Source organism: Adiantum capillus-veneris, chromosome 15 (assembly GCF_014529385.1).
Source record: "Adiantum capillus-veneris isolate H3 chromosome 15, ASM1452938v2, whole genome shotgun sequence".
Lineage (NCBI taxonomy): Eukaryota > Viridiplantae > Streptophyta > Polypodiopsida > Polypodiales > Pteridaceae > Adiantum > Adiantum capillus-veneris.
Window position 1 is genome coordinate 131272921 of NC_140945.1, and position 19293 is coordinate 131292213.

The window sequence follows — 19293 nt, forward strand, 5'->3', positions numbered from 1 at the left end:
GTAAGTCTCACGCTAGAAGCAGTGGCAATGATCTCTAAATATCTATTTAATACTTATGAGTAAAGCTATACATAAATACCACATGTTGGTGATGTAATCAAAGACAAAAAAGTAACTCGTGCTATACCAAATTTTTTTGGCAATGCTACTTACAATCAAACTCTTAAATAACATTATATTTTCTTGAAGTAGCATAAAACAACAAGGTTAAAATACCAATGTTTTACGGTGTGTTGCCGATTGGGGCCGGCAGATGTAGGCAACGTCGCGAGGCATCGTAGCTGACATCACTGTGACGTCTCTGTTTTGTGCCCAGACAAAGCTTGAAGCCTTCTACAAATCGCCTCCCTACACACGTGCGACTCAGGGCTTATAAACTCAAGGTTATGCATAGTGCACGTGAGATCTCATTAATAATAGAGTAGCTTGCGTGCAGATGAGCGCCATGTCCTATTGCAGACCAACCATCTCTTGCCTTCTTGCGACCATGAGGCACACTGCAGTGTTTTACAAAGTCCATGAGAGATAGGAAGGGAGCTATCATCTCCCAAGTCGAAGGAATCCGCACCCGCAGCAGCAGCTTTTCTCATAGTTCTATGCAGACCCTTACTCATAGTGCCAGCACAGCCACCATCTATATCACATGAAAGGTTGGCCTCAACAACCACCTGCAGATCTGGCTGGGCTGCAACTCTATTGACGAGCATGCAGTTGCCATGGCCGTCGAAGTCAGGTAAAGTCTTGCTGTCAGGACTACACCCAGCCGCTAAACAAACCCTGGACAAATCAGCTAAACAAATCAGTGTAGCATGAGTCTCTCTTAATCAGAAAAACAGCACGACTGCGCAAAAAGAAAACAAAATAGGCTGAGACAGCGCCTTTTGCGACAAACTTTGTGGAGGATGATCAAAAGCGCAAACAGCTTCAATCAGCTTTTCACTCGAGTATCTCTTTAGCACATGCTTCCTTGCAAGGCAAGAGATAATGGCCTGCAGACCCGATTGAAGTGCAGACCCGGATTGAAGTGGTAATGGCCTGCAGATCCCGATTGAAGCGCAAAGAATATGCTGCGATGCATCGAATGACTAAAAAAAAAAAAATTCGTAGTTTTCTTCCCGTCATTAAAATAGCACCACAGTTGAAAAAGCACCAGGCTCAATACGCCGATGATAGCGATGATGCTTAAAATAACATCAAATTAAAAAGAGAACTATATTACGTAGCAGCTAATAAAAGCGCTACTGCAGATGCTGCTGCGACGACGATAGACCTTCTCGAAAACCTTTCTCTTGCATGCCTATGGACTTACGTAGGATTGGCTTAAGTGTGCTGCCGAGACACTTAATTGGATCATCATGATTAACACAAGGTAGTTGTAACTTGCAAGCCCTCAAAGGCTTATTCTGCAGTTAGCATGGAGCAGGATGATAGGAGACTTCGTAAGCATGGAGGAAGAGAGGGCTTACGATCTCCTTAGCACATGCTTTCGATCTTTAGCACATGCTTCCTTGCAAGGCAGCACTGTAGTGCACATGACTGTGGCTTTCTCGTTATCACAGCGTGTTCTTATTAAGGATGCCATGCTCATGAGTCTACAACTGCATACGTCAATAAGAAATAGGAAAATAATACAACTTATCTTTTTAAGGTGACGCTCTGATACCATGTTGAACCGGAGACGAGACACGAGAGGAGGGAGAGAGAGAGATAGATGACTCCACAATTGCAAACCCCAAAGTGTATATAGAACACACACTAAGTACACATATATAGTGGGGACTCCTAGCTATATATAGCATAAGTGTGGGCTATCTATATAGCTCCAACACCCGCACTCAAATAGGAGTCCCTAACTGTGGATGAAAAAACCCTTGGGGGTACAAGGGAAAAACCCACAGCACCATATACATGCACTGTTATATTAACAATTATCAAAGTTCACAAATTTCATTTTTGAGGAGCTATATAGAGAGCCCACACTTATGCTATATATAGCTCCAACAGTATCAACAAAAAGTATCATGATATCACCGAAAAAAATCATTGTATCAATGAAACAACATCATGGCATCACCGAGAATAACCATGGTATCAACGAAACAACATCATGGTATCACCGAGAATAACCATGGTATCAACGAAACATCATCATGGCATCACCGAGAATAACCATGGTATCAACGAAACAGCATCATGGTATCAACAAAAATCACCATGGAATTAACGAAATATCATCATGGAATCACCGAGAATAACCATTGTATCAACGAAACATCATCATGGCATCACCGAGAATAACCATGGTATCAATGAAATGTCATCATGGTATCAACAAAAATCACCATGACCAAAGTACTAACAAAACATCATCATGGTACCATCAAAACCACTATGGTATCAACGAGAAATTATCAATAAAACGACGAAACGATATCTCTAAAAGAATAATTATAGGAGAATCAATGAACGAGTATATCATATAACAAAAGATCATGTACCAACAGTAGCTCGATAGAATTTGGACGATCATCAACTGCTCGACTGAATCGGAACGATATGTAACTGGCTTCTGCAGCAAAGTTACGTCAGTAACAAATATATGATTGATGAAGAAAAAATATAATTGAGAAGTTTTCAATTATGAGAAAAATCAAAAGCAAAAAGTAAAATTTTGCTTTTCAAACATATTCACAGTCCGCGATACGATAACGCAAAATCGGTGCAGAATTTAGAGAAACTTTCTTCTGCAAAGTTATAGACCACATCAATTACTTTGCAGAATTTAGAGAAACTTTCTTCTGCAAAGTTATAGACCACATCAATTCCGATGGCTCAAGCGACTAGTTTCTCATCGATTCCGATGGCTGCAGCGGCTAGTTTCTTCTGCAAAGTTGTAGACCACATCGATTTCGATCCCTCATGCGGGGTAGTTTCTGCAAATCGTTTTCAATTAGCAGAAAAATCAAAACATAAAACAAAACTTGCTTTTCACGTATGTATGGAGTCCGCGAACGATAACTCAAAATTGGTGCAGAATTTGAAAAAACTTCCTACTACAAAGTTGTAGATCACATCGATTCCGGTCTCTAATGCGGGTAATTTTTGCAAAATCATTTTCAATTAGCAGAGAAATCAAAAACAAAAAGCAGAAGTTTCTTTTAAGGCATGTATGCAGTCCGCGAACGATAACTCAAAATCGGTGAAGAATTTGAAAAAACTTCCTTCTGCAAAGTTATAGACCACATCGATTCCGGTCTTTCTTGCAAGTAGTTTCTGCAAAATTGTTTCCAATTAGCAGACAAATCAAAAACAAAAACGTACTGCTCTGATACCATGTTGAAAGAGAAAGAGAGAGCACAGAAATAGAACCCCAAAGTGTGTAGAATACACACATGAGATGATGTATATATAGAGGGGACCTGGGTGCCATATATAGAGAAGCCATATATTGAGTAGCTTCACATATAAGCTCAACATATAATGGAGTGCTTCACTAGAGTCTCAAGCCTCCATAATCTACAACATAATCACCCATACTCACAAACAAAGAGTCTAAACATTATGAAATCTTCAATGTGGAGTGGAATAAGGGTAAGGATCACAACTCCATCAAAGGGAACGTGGCAAGTAGCAAATCTCACACACAAATCTAACTTGCTATTGAAAAGATATACATAAAACTCCACCTCCCAATACATTAGTGGTATCCTAGTGTTGCACCCAAGTACTCATTGAAGGGTTTGGACCATCTCTCTACAAAATGCGGTAAAAAAGCACGGAAAACGACTCGAGATTAGTGGCGGGAATCCGAGTGACAAGCTAGTTGCGTGAGAGGAAAGGAGAAGAGGACAAGGAGTGTCTAGGCAATGATGATTGTAAGTTCAAAAAAAGGGGACCCACTCCACCCCATAGTGGCTCTCATGCATCTAGATTATAGGTACATAAATTATACTGCATGCAAATTTAGAATTTTCCTCTCCCTCTTTTCCCAAATTTGAAAAACGTTGAATTTTCCTCCAATGACTAAGGCTTTATCTCTACTACCTCATAGTCGAGGACGACTATGATTTCAAGAGTGAGGTAATGTCATAAAATCTAATATCTAACCAACCCAAATGATTTTCTGATATTAAACTGATCATTTAATGTGGGAGAATAAACAAGAACAAGGGTTAGAATATAGACATGTGCTTATGGATCTATCTCAATGCGGGGCCAAGGTTAAAGGGGTCCAAATGAGAGATGATCTGTCAAAGAGCAAGGTTAGCTAATGGAGCTTAAAGACCTTAGGTTTAGCTTCATTAAAGACCTCCAATAGTTAGTGTTAAAAGTCCTTTGACCTTAGGCAAGACCTTAGGCAAGCTAGGGCTATGATGGAGGTGGGAACCCGGCCCAACCTTGAGGTGCTTGGCGTGGTTGCTGACTAAGGTTCTTGAGGTGATTGTCGTGCTTGGTGACTAAGGTGCTTGAGGTACTTGTCGTGCTTGCTGACTAAGGTGCTTATGGTGCTTAATGAATAAGGTGCTAAGGTGCTCCATGACTAAGGTTCATGAGGGGTTAAGGTGCTCAAAAAGTCAAAGCATATCCCTACTCATGAGGGGGGGATCCATCGTTGTAGGAGGTAGAGAGAGAACATACACACCCTCACACAAGGCAAGCTTGGTACAAACAAAGCAAATAGGACACCTGTAGAGCTCCTCTTCATGTTACCCTCTTGGTGTGCCTAAAGCCTATTCGTTGGCCTCCCAAGAGGTACAATCATTGTTTTTGCATTTATCAAGTCCTCTCTCTCAAAGGGGAAAGGAGGACACTTGTCCCAAGGCTACCCTTGTTGCTTGATATGCACTAAGAATGTGATCGGTCAAGCTTGAGGACGTCCAATGAAATGCAAGGGCTCCCCCCCCCCCCCCCCCCCCCCCCCCCCCCCCCCCCCCCCACACACACACACACACACACACACACACACATTGTGTGAGGTGCAAAGTGCAAGAGCTCCATCTCCTTCTCCAAGCTTCTAGAGAAGTGGAGAGCCTACACCAACACTCTTGGGTATCGAATGCAAATCCAACCAAGAGCCATGCTCCAATGCTTAATCTTGCCATCTTTCTCGTATGTTACTTCTTCTTGATAAGTGAGGAATTAACTCTTTCTCGTACGTTACTTCCTCTTCCTCTTCCCTACCTTCATTCCCCGCTAGCTCTCTCTATCTTTGAAGGTGTTTGAGGCCTTGGGACTAAGGCCGGGGATGTTTAATGCTTTCTAAAAAGTCTATGTTATGCTTGCGATGCATGAATCTTTCCATCTTTCCATTGCATCACCTAGGTCACAAGAAACACAAAGATTGTATTGTACCAAGTCTCTCTTGATGGGATAATCTACAATACAAAAGTCTAATGAAGGGAGGACCGTCTCCACATAAATCCGGCTCTCAACTGTTGTCATGTTCATTAAACCCTCTCTCTTGCAAAAGTATTGTTCATGCCAAGTTAATTAAGTACTATGGTTATGTTGCTATCGCTAATTAAGTTCACCCTCTATGTTCTCAAAGAAGTCTCTCAAAAATGCTTATTCTAATTCTCTTAATTTCGCTATTCTTAAAGTTTAAAGGCCATTTCCATTATAGTACCTACCGAGAATATCTTAATAGGTTCAATGTGCTTCCCATCCTAAGGACCCTCATCCACTCTAGAGATGCAATGCACTTGATAAAAATGGCTAAAATCAATGAACCTTGTGACGATTGATGCAACTACTTGTGAATTCTAACAACCACATGCTCATCTTGGTCTTATCACCTTCAATTTCCCAAAATGTCTCAACAAGCTCAAGGATGTTTGATTTGTGTGATGAAGTGGCTAGAGACACTTTGAAATTATTTTAAGGAAAACGCAAGCCACAATTAGAAAAGACCCAACAAAAGATTCTTTTGTAAGTTTTAAGGTAAAAAACTATGATGTAAAGGGAATGAAATAATGTTTCTCTTTTGTGGGGTAGAACCAGCAAGCACGAATTGGGAATGGACTAGCAAGGAAGCAGAGACACCCAAAATTTGAATGTTGTCTTTTATCCCGTTACAAAAATTAGATATTTTGTAACCTCTTTAATCTTTGGCATTTAGGCACAAATCAACAAAACGAGTCTGCTTGAAGTAAATGGGTTGTGATTTCATGTACTGATAGCAACTAGGATAATTATCAACAGTTTGCTAGTCAACATCGAAGCTAATATTTTGATACATAGGTAATCTCTTTTCTTTTCAAAGAATTCTATTTTCTATAAATACTTATATAGATATTTTCTAATCAACTTTTAGGGTGAAGACATCACTATGACAAATGGTTCATTCAAGTTTGTGTGAAAATTTTGTTTTGATTTTGAAATTGAAAGAATCGAAATTCTACTCGATAAACTTTTTTTATTTGGGTGCTATCTTTCAAATATTTACATTCTCAAGGAAAATACAAGTTCACATACTTCATCTTGTCACAATGGATAAAAATGGGTGAGTGAAGTGTTCAAAAATATTTTTGGCAATCATAGAATTAAAAACATAATGACTAGCTGGCATACCGAGATAGGATCAATAATATCTTAATAGGTCCAAAGAACCTTGTCAAGGTGAGTGCACTATTTATGAATTCTAATTATCACATGCTCACCTTTTTCTAAACCATCCACAATTCCCAAAATATCTCAACAAGCTTAAGGATGTTTGATTTGTGTGATCATAAACTGGTTAGAGTAGGAGATCCAAATTTATTTTAATAAAGCAAAAGCAAAGGTTCCACAATTAGGAAAGATCCAACAAAGGATTTCTTTTGTAATTAGCTCTAAGATTGAAACTAATGATGTAAAAGGAATGAAATAATGCTCCTCTTTTGCATGGTAGAACTAGCAAGGACACATTGGGAATAGACTAACAAGGAAGTAGAGGCACCCAAAACTCTTGAATGTTATCTTTTATCCCGTTATAACATAGGATATTTTGCAATCTTTGCAATCTTTTAAATCTAGGCACAAATCATCGAGATGGGCCCATGAATAGTGTGAATTTGAAAGAGATCTAACCTTGAAGTAAATGGGTTGTGATTGCACGTTTGCTAGCAACTAGGATAGCCACCAAGAATATACTAGAGCCAACATTGAAGCTAACCTATTGGTGCATAGTCAAATGTTCAAATGGCATTGTATGTGCTAAGGAGTTTGCGTGGACTCATATACATGTTCAAAGATGTTTCATTTGTGTGAAGTGGTTAGAGAAGGAGATCCAAAATTATTTTATGAAATAAGCAATCTACAATTACAAAAGACCCAAAAAAAGATTTTTTTTGTAAGTTCTAAAGTGAATATTTTTTATGTAAAGGGAATTAGAGAATGATTTTCTTTTGTGTGGTAGAACTAGCAAGGCCTCATTTTTGAATGTTATCTTTTATCCTATTATAAAATAAGATATATTGCAACCTCTGTAATCTTTTGAATCTAGTAAGAAATCAATGACACAGACCTATGATTAGTATTAATTTGAAAGAGATCTAACCTTAAAGTAAATGGATTGTGATTGCATTTTTTATAGCAACTAGGATAGTCACCATTAATATGGTAGAACCAACATTGAAGCTGATCTGCTACTACATACTCAATCGATTTCTGACCATGAAGACATCACTATGACAAATGGTTCATTCAAGTTTGTGTGCGAATTTTGTTTTGATTTTGAAATGGCTAAAATCAAAGAACCTTGTCAGGTTGGATGCAACTACTCATGATTTCTAATAATCACATCCTTGTGAAATCAATATTATATATCAAGATTTTCAATTGTAGTTTGGAGGATGGTGTTCGTACACGTTCTCTTGCTCACACGATCTTTGCTATGGAAGTCATGTAAAACTCACCACGTATTTTGTCAGACCTTAATAGCACAACCACATAGCAGAGGTAATTTTTGACGTTGAAAACATTTCAAGGTTATGAGTGGAAGCCAAGCAAAGAAAGTAGTTTGAATAATGTCACATTCACAAATAGAATCTACTGGTATTGCATGTGTTGAGAAATATGGATGGACGCATATGCATGTGTTAAAAAGCAAATGGACGAAATAGATTGAACCTCTGTTGAGCTTATATGTGAAGCTACTCAATATATGGCTTCTCTATATATGGCACCCAGGTCCCCTCTATATATACATCATCTCATGTGTGTATTCTACACACTTTGGGGTTCTACTTCTGTGTTCTCTCCTTCTCTCTCAACATGGTGTCATGTTGAGCTTATATGTGAAGCTACTCAATATATGGCTTCTCTATATATGGCACCTAGGTCCCCTCTATATATACATCATCTCATGTGTGTATTCTACACACTTTGGGGTTCTACTTCTGTGTTCTCTCCTTCTCTCTCAACAACACATGACATAAGTAGAGGCTAGTAGTGCCAAAGGTCAACTGTACCTCTTTAGATATCATTGTAGTTTCAATCGTGGTAAAACCAAAGGTACATTGCGGTAATCCATGCATGAGTGGATCAATGAACGTAACGCCATGATTAAAAAAGCACTTTACTCAAGAAGACGCGTCTAACCTTTGGATGCTATGCTCCCATACTTAGTGCCTACATACATGCATAAACAGATATATATGTACACACATATATATGTTAAGGTTGTAAATGTAGCCATTGTTTTGTGTTGGCTGCACCTAAAGTCAACATCTAAGTGATCAATTGATCGTAACATTACATTTCTAATGTAATGCAATAATATTTCTCTCAATCTATCTCTCTCTCTCCATCCTAGAGTCATGTCTGCGCCTCCATGTAAAGAAAGCACTCTCAAGGATGAGAAGCCAAACATGGATGACATCTTCTGTCGAGGCATGGAGGTCTCGACTAAGGTCATGGTCACTTTGGACTTGGGCACCACTTTTTTGGGCTTCGTGTACGTCCACAAGAGCAACCCTAGGGACATCCACCATGTCCTAGAATGGCCTCACAAAGTGAGGTAGACGCTTCGTCCCGTTATTGAAAAACATAGATAAGCATGTTTTACAAGTGAAACCCATTGTCTTCTACCTACACCCTCCAAGCTTGGGGATGGGCTCCCCTTTGCTTTCTCTCTCTTTCTTTCTCTACCTCTCTTTCTCTACCTCTTTCCCTCTATCTCTCTCTTTCTCTCCCTCTTTCTCTCTCTGCATCTCTGTCTCTATCTCTCTTTCTCTCTCTCTTTCTCTACTTCTTTCCCTCTATCTCTCTCTTTCTTTCGTTCTATCCCTCTCTATCTAATGTCTCTCTTTCACTATCCCTATTTCCCTCTATCTCTCTCCCTCTTTCCCTCTCTCACTCTATCTCTCCCTCTATCTCTATCTCTTTCTTTCTCTACCTCTCTTTCTCCCTCTCTTTCTTTCTCTATCTCTCTCTTTCACTATCCCTATTTCCCTCTATCTCTCTCTTTCTCTCCCTCTTTCCCTCTCTCCCTCTTTCTTTCTCTCCCTCTCTTTCTCTCTCTTTTTCTCTCCCTCTTTTCCTCTCTCCCTCTCTTTCTCTCTCCCTCTCTTTCTTTCTCTCCGTCTATATCTCTCTCTTTCTTTCTCTACCTCTCTTTCTCTACTTCTTTCCCTCTATCTCTCCCTGTTTCCCTCTGGCACTCCGATTTAGGTGATCTATATCCTCAATCCAAGAGCACAAAGCCCTCTACGCATTGATGTAAAGACAAAAATTCTCTGTGTAATGGAAGGCTTTGCTGTAACAGCATCTCAAAACTGAAAAAACTGTCAAAACTTTTTGTTTTTGTTGTTGCAGACTTAAAGGCAATGTCAAACAAAACTCGCAAGGGTGGAAAATTCACACTCGCCATGGAGAATGATGCAAAATCTCCAAGAAATTTGTATGCTAATCCAAACACATCGTCTACAACAACGGAAGCAATGATCATGGCTTACTTGAACTCATTACAAGAAACCGTCAATAAGCAAGGTGAAGAGTTGCGCGCACTTGCAATGGAGAATGGCACTTTAAGAGTTCTTGTTGTGGAGAATGAGCACCTCAAGAAGGTTCTTGAAATGCAAACAACACGCTTGATGCATCTTGAGACTGAAGTTCAAGAATGTAAACGCTCTCTTGTTGATATGAATGTATTGAAAGAGTGCTTGAGAAAAGTGGAGAGTGATCATGTATTGAAAGAGGAAACAATAGATACAATACAACATGATGTATGTGAGATGAGAAATGCATCCAAATAATGGGCTGATATATGTAAGGATAATGTGGTTTCTACATCTCCTATCACGCAAGCCGTTGTCCAAGCAAAGAATATAGAGAATGTGGACACTCAAGAATTGCAAGAACGGCAAAAACACTCAAAGAATATCGTCATTCATCGAATCAAGGAGGAAAGCATGGAAACACCCCAATCTCTTGCGGTTGGTATTGAAGAGTTTTTTTCTAGACACTTTGGCATGTCAGGAATCATGGGTTATGGTGCACATTGAGTTGGAAAACAAGGAGTGCCTCACTTGGGAGAAAGACCTATTGTATGTATCATGGCTAATGAGGTAAAGAGAAAGATCATCCTTGACAATGGTTGGATCTACCTCAAAGGACCAGGTTGTAATGTATATGAGGATAACACTCTTATGCAAAAAAATGTATGTCGCAAAGCATATGAGGAAAGAAGCAAGAAGGTTAAGGTATCATATCAAGAAGAAAATCCACTTGAGGAGGATGCAAGTCCACCCAACAAATAGGGACACATGATCTATGAGACCAACTCACGCTTGCGAATAAGCTTTTGAACTTGTAACGGGTATCCATGGAATGGGGGAATTGGCATTGATGAGCTTGCCAATGACTCCGATGTGATACTTGTTGTCGAAACATGGGAGCATGATGCGCAACAAATTATTGGATTTGACAAATACTATGTGCATTATTTGATTGGGCCAAAAATGCAAAGCAACGAAGAGGCCAAGGAGACATAGCATGTATGACCAAAAATGGTTTGAAATATGTTTCCATCGTCAAAGAAGATAAGTATAAATGCTACTTATGGCTGACAATCAGCTCACCAAATGGTCCAGTCATGTTTGTGGTGGCTAGTTGCTACATTTCTCACTATGACTTCAACTTTTATGCTCTCTTGAATATGGATAGAGATCAGCCCTTTGTTAAACTAGAGGAAGACATTGCTCATTACAAGGATCAAGGTGAAGTCATTGTTTCTAGAGACATGAATGCTCACACAAATATGTTACAACATGACACACAACAAGTCGACATGCCGCATGTCTCAAGAAGAATGGATAACTCATACATGTATAATCAGAGTTCTAATGTTGCAAAAGAACCATTAGGCAAAATTCGGACTCACAAAGGGGCCCTTTAAGGAGTTTTCCTTTACCTCTCTCTACCAAAACGGGTGCATGGATAATTTTTTGCAAACAAACTCCAAAGTTGGCGAAGGTTTGACAGTTACAATCTTCTCTCCAAGCTCTATCTACTGATATATAGCACGCCATGAGATTCCTCATATTTTAGAATATTCTTTTTTGATTCACTTAGATTCAGATAGAGTTGTCACATCATAGGTGAATCAAAAAACGAATCTTCTAAAATATGAGGAATCTCATGGCATGCTATATATTAGAAGTAGAGAGAGCTTGAAGAGGACATTCTAACTGTCAAACCTCCGCCAACTTTGGAGTTTGTTTGCAAAAATTTATCCATGTGCCCGTTTTGGTAGAGAGAGGTAAAGTCAAACTCCTTAAAGGTCCCCTTTGTGAGTCCAAATTTTACCTAATGTGGATCATCTCTTTCTCTTAAGACCCCAACTTATACATAAAACGTCAAGGTAGCAGTTTTGTGATTCTTGCTCTTTATGTGGATGATACCATCCTTGTTTCCAATGATTTGGGATTTCTTCAGCAAGTGAAAAAGTTATTGTCTTCTGCATTTGATATGGTGGATCTTGGAGAGATTCACTCGTGTCTTGGCATTCAAATCCAACAGAACCACACAAAAGGTATTTTATTCCTTCGACAGTCAAAGTTTATTGCAGATACTATTCAAAAATTTGGTATGGAATCTGCACATTCAGCCAACACACCTTGTCTTGCAAGCTCTACGAAGAACACTTCTGACAATGGCGGTCAACTTGTCACAAATCAACCTTATGCTAACTTGATTGGATGTCTTCAGTTTGTTGGCATGAACACTCATCCTGATATTCTGTTTGCTGCTAATTATCTTGGACAACATCTTGCATGTCCTTCTCTTAAGCATTGGTTTGCTGCAAAGCGTGTATTGAAATACTTGAAAGGCACTACAAATTTTGGTTTAGTCTATTGAGGACGACAACTCACATCGAATTCTATGCAATCTCTTTCTCTTTTGGGTTACATAGATGCAGACTAGACAAGCTCACATTTATCTATGAGATCTACTAGGTGGAATTGCTTCTTTATAAATGGTTGTCTTGTTTCTTGGACCAGCAAGAAACAACGTTGTGTTGCAGTTTCTACGAATGAGTCAGAATATGTTGCGGTATCAAATTCAGCTCGTGAGTTGATTTGGCTTCAACAAATGCTGGTTGATATTGGTCACTCTCCTCTTTCTAGCACACCCTTGCAGTGTGACAACCCAAGTGCTATTATTCTTGCAAAAGACTATGTTCAACATAATAAGTCAAAGCACATTGATGTCCATTATCATTATGTCGGGTATGAAGTACTCAAAGGAACCATTATGGTTGAACATTGTCCAAGTGACCAGATGATTGCAGACATTTTGACCAAAGGCCTCAACGAGTCACGTTGCATCCTCTTGCGCTCGAAGCTTGGAGTTGCTTTGGCCTCAATCTTTCTAGATTAGATTCTTTGCTATTGTAATAGCTTTTTATATAACATTGTAATCTTTTAGGTACCATGCACTATTCACACTCCACATTTGCACATTGTGATCTTTGAGTCACTTGAATATTTGTACATAGATGCACAATTTACTTTCACATCATCATCGTTGGTTCATATTTTCACATTGTATAGGGGCTTGGGGAGTTCAAGGTAGGGGCTTGGGGCTTTCCCTTGAACTCCCCAAGGGTTTTTTCATCCAAACCTAGAGACCTTTGTTTGAGTGGGGGTGCTAGAGCTATATATGGCTCACTGTACTCATCTTGATCTCACCTATATATTTGTATCTTGTCCTCAATATGAATCAGTCTTTGGGAGCGTATATGGTGTGTCTCTTGTCTCGTCTCTCTCTCTTTCTCTATACATCTCAACAAATCATTTGTACCTACGTCTAGACTTCAAAAGAGCACTTATATATGCTAATATGGTGGACCAAATGCTAAGCATGATAGAGCATCAAGAGAGCCCAACATTAGAATGCAAGTGGAAAATTTTCAAAGAAGTAATTTTCTCTTGTGCCAAGGAATGCTTTTCGGTGAAAAACATGTCTTGCAAAAGGTCTAAGAAGGGTAGCACCAAGAAGAAATGGTTTTACATGGAATATAGTCAAGCCCGAAAACACTTGCTAAGATTGGATGCAATCAAAGACAAGGAAGTTTACTTGGAATGTTTACACACATACAAAGCACTTGTTCAAAACAAGAGGAGAAGGTGGGAAGTCAAAAAACAACTTCTTTTAGCGCAAAAGAAAGCACATGCATGTGGCAAGTTTTGGCAAAATCTAAAGGGCAAGCGCGTTGAGAGCTTTGGTGACTTGACTCTTGAGGATATGTATATGCATTTCAAGACCCTCTATGAGAAACCCAATGTTTATAAGATGGAGTGTTGTAGATCCCTTCCGTTTATGTCTCCCTTATTTACCATTGAAGATGTATACCGCGCGCTTGAGAAACTTGCTACTCGCAAGGCAGGTGACCTTCAAGGTGTCAAGGCTGAAATGATTAAATGGACAAGAAAGAAAACATGATATTGGATATGCGATATGTTTAACCTTGCACTGTAGTATGGCATGCCTCATGATTGGAGTGAAAATTGGATCAAACCTTTGCACAAAGGAGGAGATGTAAAAAATGTGAACAACTATCGCACTATAATGGTTGGTTCTTTGATGAAAAAGTTATTTGGATGTATCATGGAGATGAAGATAAGTGAATTGGCTGAAAAGAATGGCAAACGTTCGCTTGGCCAAGTAGGTTTTAGAAAGAATCATAGCAATATTGATCACCTTGTCACTCTTCCAGTTCTTATGGAAGCGTCTCAATTGAAAGGAAAAAAGTTGTATTGTTGCTTTGTGGATTTCAAGAAAGCTTTTGACATGGTACGCAAGGAAATCTTTGGAGACGTATGAAAAGCCTTCAAGTGCCGAGAGAATTTATGCATGCAGTCTTTCGCATCTACCAAAAAGTGATATGTCCATTACGTATGGGAGATGGAATTTCAGAAATTTTTTGCAAGCACCATTGGTGTCAAGCAAGGATGCCCATTTTCCCCAACCCTCTTTGGGCTATTCATTGATGAATTGGAATGCATGGTTCTTGATTTTATGCAGCAAGAAGGCATAGAAGAGGTTACGATCGGAAATGCGGTAATCATGCTTTTGCTTTATGCCGATGATGTAGTGCTCTTGGCACATACCTTATAAGATGCACAAAAGATTATGAGTGTCTTGGAATGATTTTCCCTACATAGCGGTGTCAAGAAATTTTGCGGTCTTGCCAGGAAAGCACCGGGCTTATGGCTGTGAGAGTTTGTGAGAGAACTCCAAAAAACTATATGAAGGGGTTAAACCATAGATGCCATGAAGACTAGGGTTTGGAAAGAAGTGCAATCAAAGAAGCCCCACTCTTTCTCTCTTGCACTCACACACATAAAGAAAGAACCCAAAAGAGAATGTCAAAATAACACAAAGATGAAAACATCAAGGCTATGGTCATATCGTATCATGGGTAGTATGAAAGGGTTAACAGATGAGTTAATGGCATTCAATCCTGGCTGACCAAATAGTCTACGAATTTTTCTTTGGAATTGTAGTTTTGTGCTTACCATAATATATATATATTTTGTCTAGTGATTGGGATTAATTGCGTGTACAAATCCTCTTGGTTCATAGCAAGATAACTACGCTTACGACAAAAGAAAAGTTATAGTCTATGAGAGGTAGTATAATGGGATCCGGTGATAGAAGTATTTCATTGAGCCTTTCTGTGCCAAAGAGAAACACTATACGTTGTTGAAAGTGTATTTTACGGCTAATCCATATGTTAATTCTAATAGATCGTAGAGAGTGAAAGCGATAGAAATTATCATCATGTAGATTACTCACCTAGGATAACTCTAGTATGTGTAAAGTGTAGATATGAGAGAAGAAAAGGGAAGAGAAGAGAAGAGAGTTTCCCTCCCAAGCCCTATTCTTGCCCGTAGGCAATAAGGATACAGCGGGGAGAGATATACCTGTAGCAAGGAGAACCTAAATTTGTAGAGAGAATGAATTACTAAGAGTGAGAGAGATAGATTTGGTTAAGGAGATGCGATTAGATATATATATAGAGATGAAAAAGAAAACAACAAGAAATCAAGAAAACATCAATATAGAACACATCTTAGTTGACAAACCCTTTGTGCGCTCCTTGCCGCACTGCTGAAGCAAGGGACTTGCCGATACACCGTGTACGAGCCGCAGACGGCTCCAAGCACACTACTAGTTTAACTAGTAAGCTCAAAGAGGGCAATGGTGTGTCACTCACCGCCTTATGCTCCTGCCGTAGAGGATTCCTCACCGCGAAGAAGAGGGAGACGCCGCTACGCCGCGCGCAACCGCCTCGCCGCCGTCGTGCCGCCGCAACTCTCGATCGCACACACACTCTCACTCTCTCTCTCTCTCTCTCTCTCTCTCTCTCTCTCTCTCTCTCACATGCACACACACAAGGAGATGGTGAAGGAGAAGGTGGAGATGGAGCAAGAGCAGCTTCTATTGCACAATGAGAGAATAACTCAATTTTAGGTTTAATTGGCTTTTATGTGAGCTCACCCCATTCACACTTGGGCGCCCATGCTTAGCCAACTAACCCTAGAATGTTCGTGTTAGAGTGCGCCTCTCATCGGCGATCACTCTACCTTTCCCTATTGGACCGACAAGCCCGGTGCCTGACTCTACTTAAATAAATAATACGGTTACAGTGTCCGTCGTAGGCGATAGGGTGTCCGTGAGCCACGAGGGTTAACATTGCCCCCCTTCCTGATGTAGATTCCGTCCTCGGAAGCTATTGAGTTGAAGCTTGGTAAGTCCATGTTGTAGAGCGTCTAGATTTGAATCTGCAAGGCAAAGTCACTGTTTTAGCAAGCGGAATTATATTTCCATAAATCATGAGGGGAATGTAAATTACATGTGGAAATGAGTAAATGCAAGATTTATGAAATGTTAGACTGCCATTAAGTACAAATAAATTGCACTTTGAGTAAATTAATTAATCAAGAGTTTTGAGCTTATGGGTGAGTCTCCCAATTAGTTAGCTATGACTAAGGTTAAAACAACTACTCTAGTACTAGCTAAGCTAAGAAGATTATCTAAATGTAAGATTCCCTAATTATGTTTTTCAGCTTTGATTAGCCAACTCGCTCTCACAACTGCAAACAAAAGCTTGAAATGTTAACTGTAAGCTCAATGGAAGTCTTTTAATAAATTTTTTAAAATTTTTTTAATGTTTTAATACTTTTTTACTTTGGGTCACAATCATGTGACGTGTGTGCTTATTTTGTATGTCCGGGGTTTTTTGATTCTCAAGGAAAAGCGCCCACACTGGGAACCTCTAGGGCTCTAGTACCATAGACAATACATGTGAGTGAAGTACCAATTCAAGCCAGGATTTATCTTCCAGCGTAAGATTTTTCATTTGTGGCACTTGTGTTTTTTTTTTTTTTTTTTTGCTTCCATTTCCTTGGTATTCGCACTAGTGTTTTTTGTTGTTTGAGTGAGCAAGCCTTTCTCTGCCTAAAACATTCCTAAGGTCTCAAATACTCGGATAATTTTATTAGCTAGGCCTAGTGGTCAAGTAAATGAGTTAACCTAAAGTCACGGTCTCCTAATCTCCAGGCTCATCCATAAGATTAAACTGGAGTTCAATCAACTTCAGCAAAGACAAATTTATACATCTATAATGGCAGATAACATCATAACTATTGCACTCAAACAAAGAATGAAAAATCATTATTAGCAATTACACATATCCACCAACATGAATCATGGAAAGTAGTACACCTGGAGGTATGGAGTGGCTCATTTCGTTGAAGCAGATGTCCTCAGCCATGTGGATGGAGATCCATATAAGTTCTACCTAACACATCCAAAAACAGACACTATACCTCTAGGAGGCATGTCAGTGTGAAAAATTAAAACGTCTAAAAAACAAACTCAAAACACAATCTAGACCCCTAACCTACCTATCTGTCACCTCTTTTGGAATCAAGGAAAGAGGATATTATATAAACCGGGTGGCCACCCTAAGGCTAGGCCTCTATCCTCATCATCTAGATAAATAAAATTGTTGTCCGTGAGGCCATAGTCTTCCTCGGTCTCTATTAGTTCCTCTTCATCATCCTCTTGTGAAAGCATGCTAATCAAGAACCTCGCGATGCGTGGATACTCATCTTGTGCAAAAGAATAAGCATGTGCCATTGGAGACACATTCGCTACTGGGTAGGGATCACTAGTTAGCCATAGACGTATCAGCCATTCTAACTCCTCAAAATTTCTCTCACATGCAAGGCTCTCTATCAAATCCCATTTGCAAGAAAGTATAGGGTAGCATACGTAGAACACTTGAGGAAAAGACAAAGGGTACCTTTCATCAAAAATAGAAGTGCATGCCTCTGGTGAAGTAGCCATTTTTGACAAGACAGATAGATTTGGTTAGGCCTTTAAAACATAAGAGTTGTTTTTGTGTGTTGCTTGAATTGACACTGTGAATTTGGACTTATATGTAAGATCTGATAGGGTGCTCTCTCGTTGCTAGTCGCTCTTGCTCTTTACTATTTTTGTTTTTTGTGAGTATAAGGCTATATATATACATTCCCTAAGATTGGAATTGAGAGGTCAGGGAGGAAGGTTGAGAGGGGAGCGAGTGAATGATTGAGGTTAGCAAACACTCCCCCCTTCCTTGGGTAGATCATACCTTTTGGAAGGAGGTCGTCACCTTTTGAAACCAATTGTTCCAAGTTGTTATGGGTGAAGGTTTTAACCAATAGTTTTTGACCGCCCTATGAGTTTCATCTAGTTGCAAGGGTGGTAAGGTACTCTCCCATGATTTTATTTGCAACGTTGTTGTAGGTGGTGAACTTACCCCGGGAGGTGCAAACTCTTTCGTGCTTGTATGGATATGTACAGTGGTAGGTGGAGGTTGTGTCGAAGCGTCTATTTGCGTATAGGAACTACATGAAGAGCAAGAAGCTTCATTTGATTTCCCTGTTCCTGAGCTAGGTGGAACAAATCGTTCTTTCTTTGGTACCCAAACTAGCTCTAGATCGGGTGTGTAACATTCCATGATTTTTTCCTTTCCGCGATTTTCAATTTGTTTTGGAGCCACAGGATTGGGTTTACATGGGCCAGGTGACAGGTTAGAGTGCACTTTACGTTTGGGCACCCAGATTTGATCATTTCCTTCATAGTATCCTTGGGCTTCCAATAGTCGTTTAGGAATCCAACGCAACGTTTCCTTACATTTCTTGGAGTGAGTGGGACGGTTCTTACTAGGTTTCCGTTTTTTTGCATCAACCATGCTCACTACAGAGGCTTTAGGGACCCACTTGTATGTTTTCTGTGTTATATTAGGATGGTTCTTGTGTGTCTCAAGCTTTCTTTCAACTACATCAGTTGAAGCTCTAGAGAGTTGGGCTATGGGGACGTGTGGTTCAACCTCCTGGACATGAAATGTCTTGGGTTTTATTTCTTTAGGCAATATCTCAGGGACTATGGCTTGAGTGGTAGGGCTAAGAGTTGGTTTTTGCGTTGTAACACTCCCAATCCCCCAATCAATAGTGCATTTGGTGGCTATCATCCACGTGTGGCCTAGGTTTATATTACCCTCCATAGTTCCAGTAGGCATGACCAAAAAGTCTTGAGCTACAATCCCATTGTCATAACTGACAGAAGTGTGCCAGATTCCAAAAACCGTAGTTTGTTTCTTGTTGACACCCTTGACTTGGATAATACTCTCAGATAGAGGTGGCTTCCCTAACTGACACCACACCCCATAGGATAGCAGATTATATTTAGCACCCGTGTCCAATAAGGCGTTATATAGCACTTTTCCATAGGCACTATTTAACTCAATGGGGTATC

The 19293-nt window shown here is 39.7% G+C and overlaps 1 protein-coding gene across 1 annotated transcript; it reads right to left on the reverse strand.

Annotated features, from left to right (window-relative positions):
- Nucleotides 1-258: 258 nt before the first annotated feature.
- On the reverse strand, nt 259-2530 carry LOC147441503 (uncharacterized). The gene is made up of 2 exons (XM_086483438.1): nt 2503-2530; nt 259-766 (listed from the first exon to the last, which is right to left on the reverse strand). Exons 1-2 carry the CDS (start codon nt 2528-2530, stop codon nt 411-413), a joined length of 384 nt encoding a protein of 127 aa, XP_086339564.1. The 3' UTR covers nt 259-410.
- Nucleotides 2531-19293: the final 16763 nt, after the last annotated feature.

Excerpts from the sequence above, each read along its gene's own strand:
- LOC147441503 (XM_086483438.1), bottom strand. The coding sequence starts at position 2,530 with ATGATCGTCCAAATTCTATCGAGCTACT. Across the intron at positions 767-2,502 it reads CCAAATTCTATCGAGCTACT|CGGCTGGGTGTAGTCCTGAC; the intron begins GTTGGTACATGA and ends GGGTTTGTTTAG.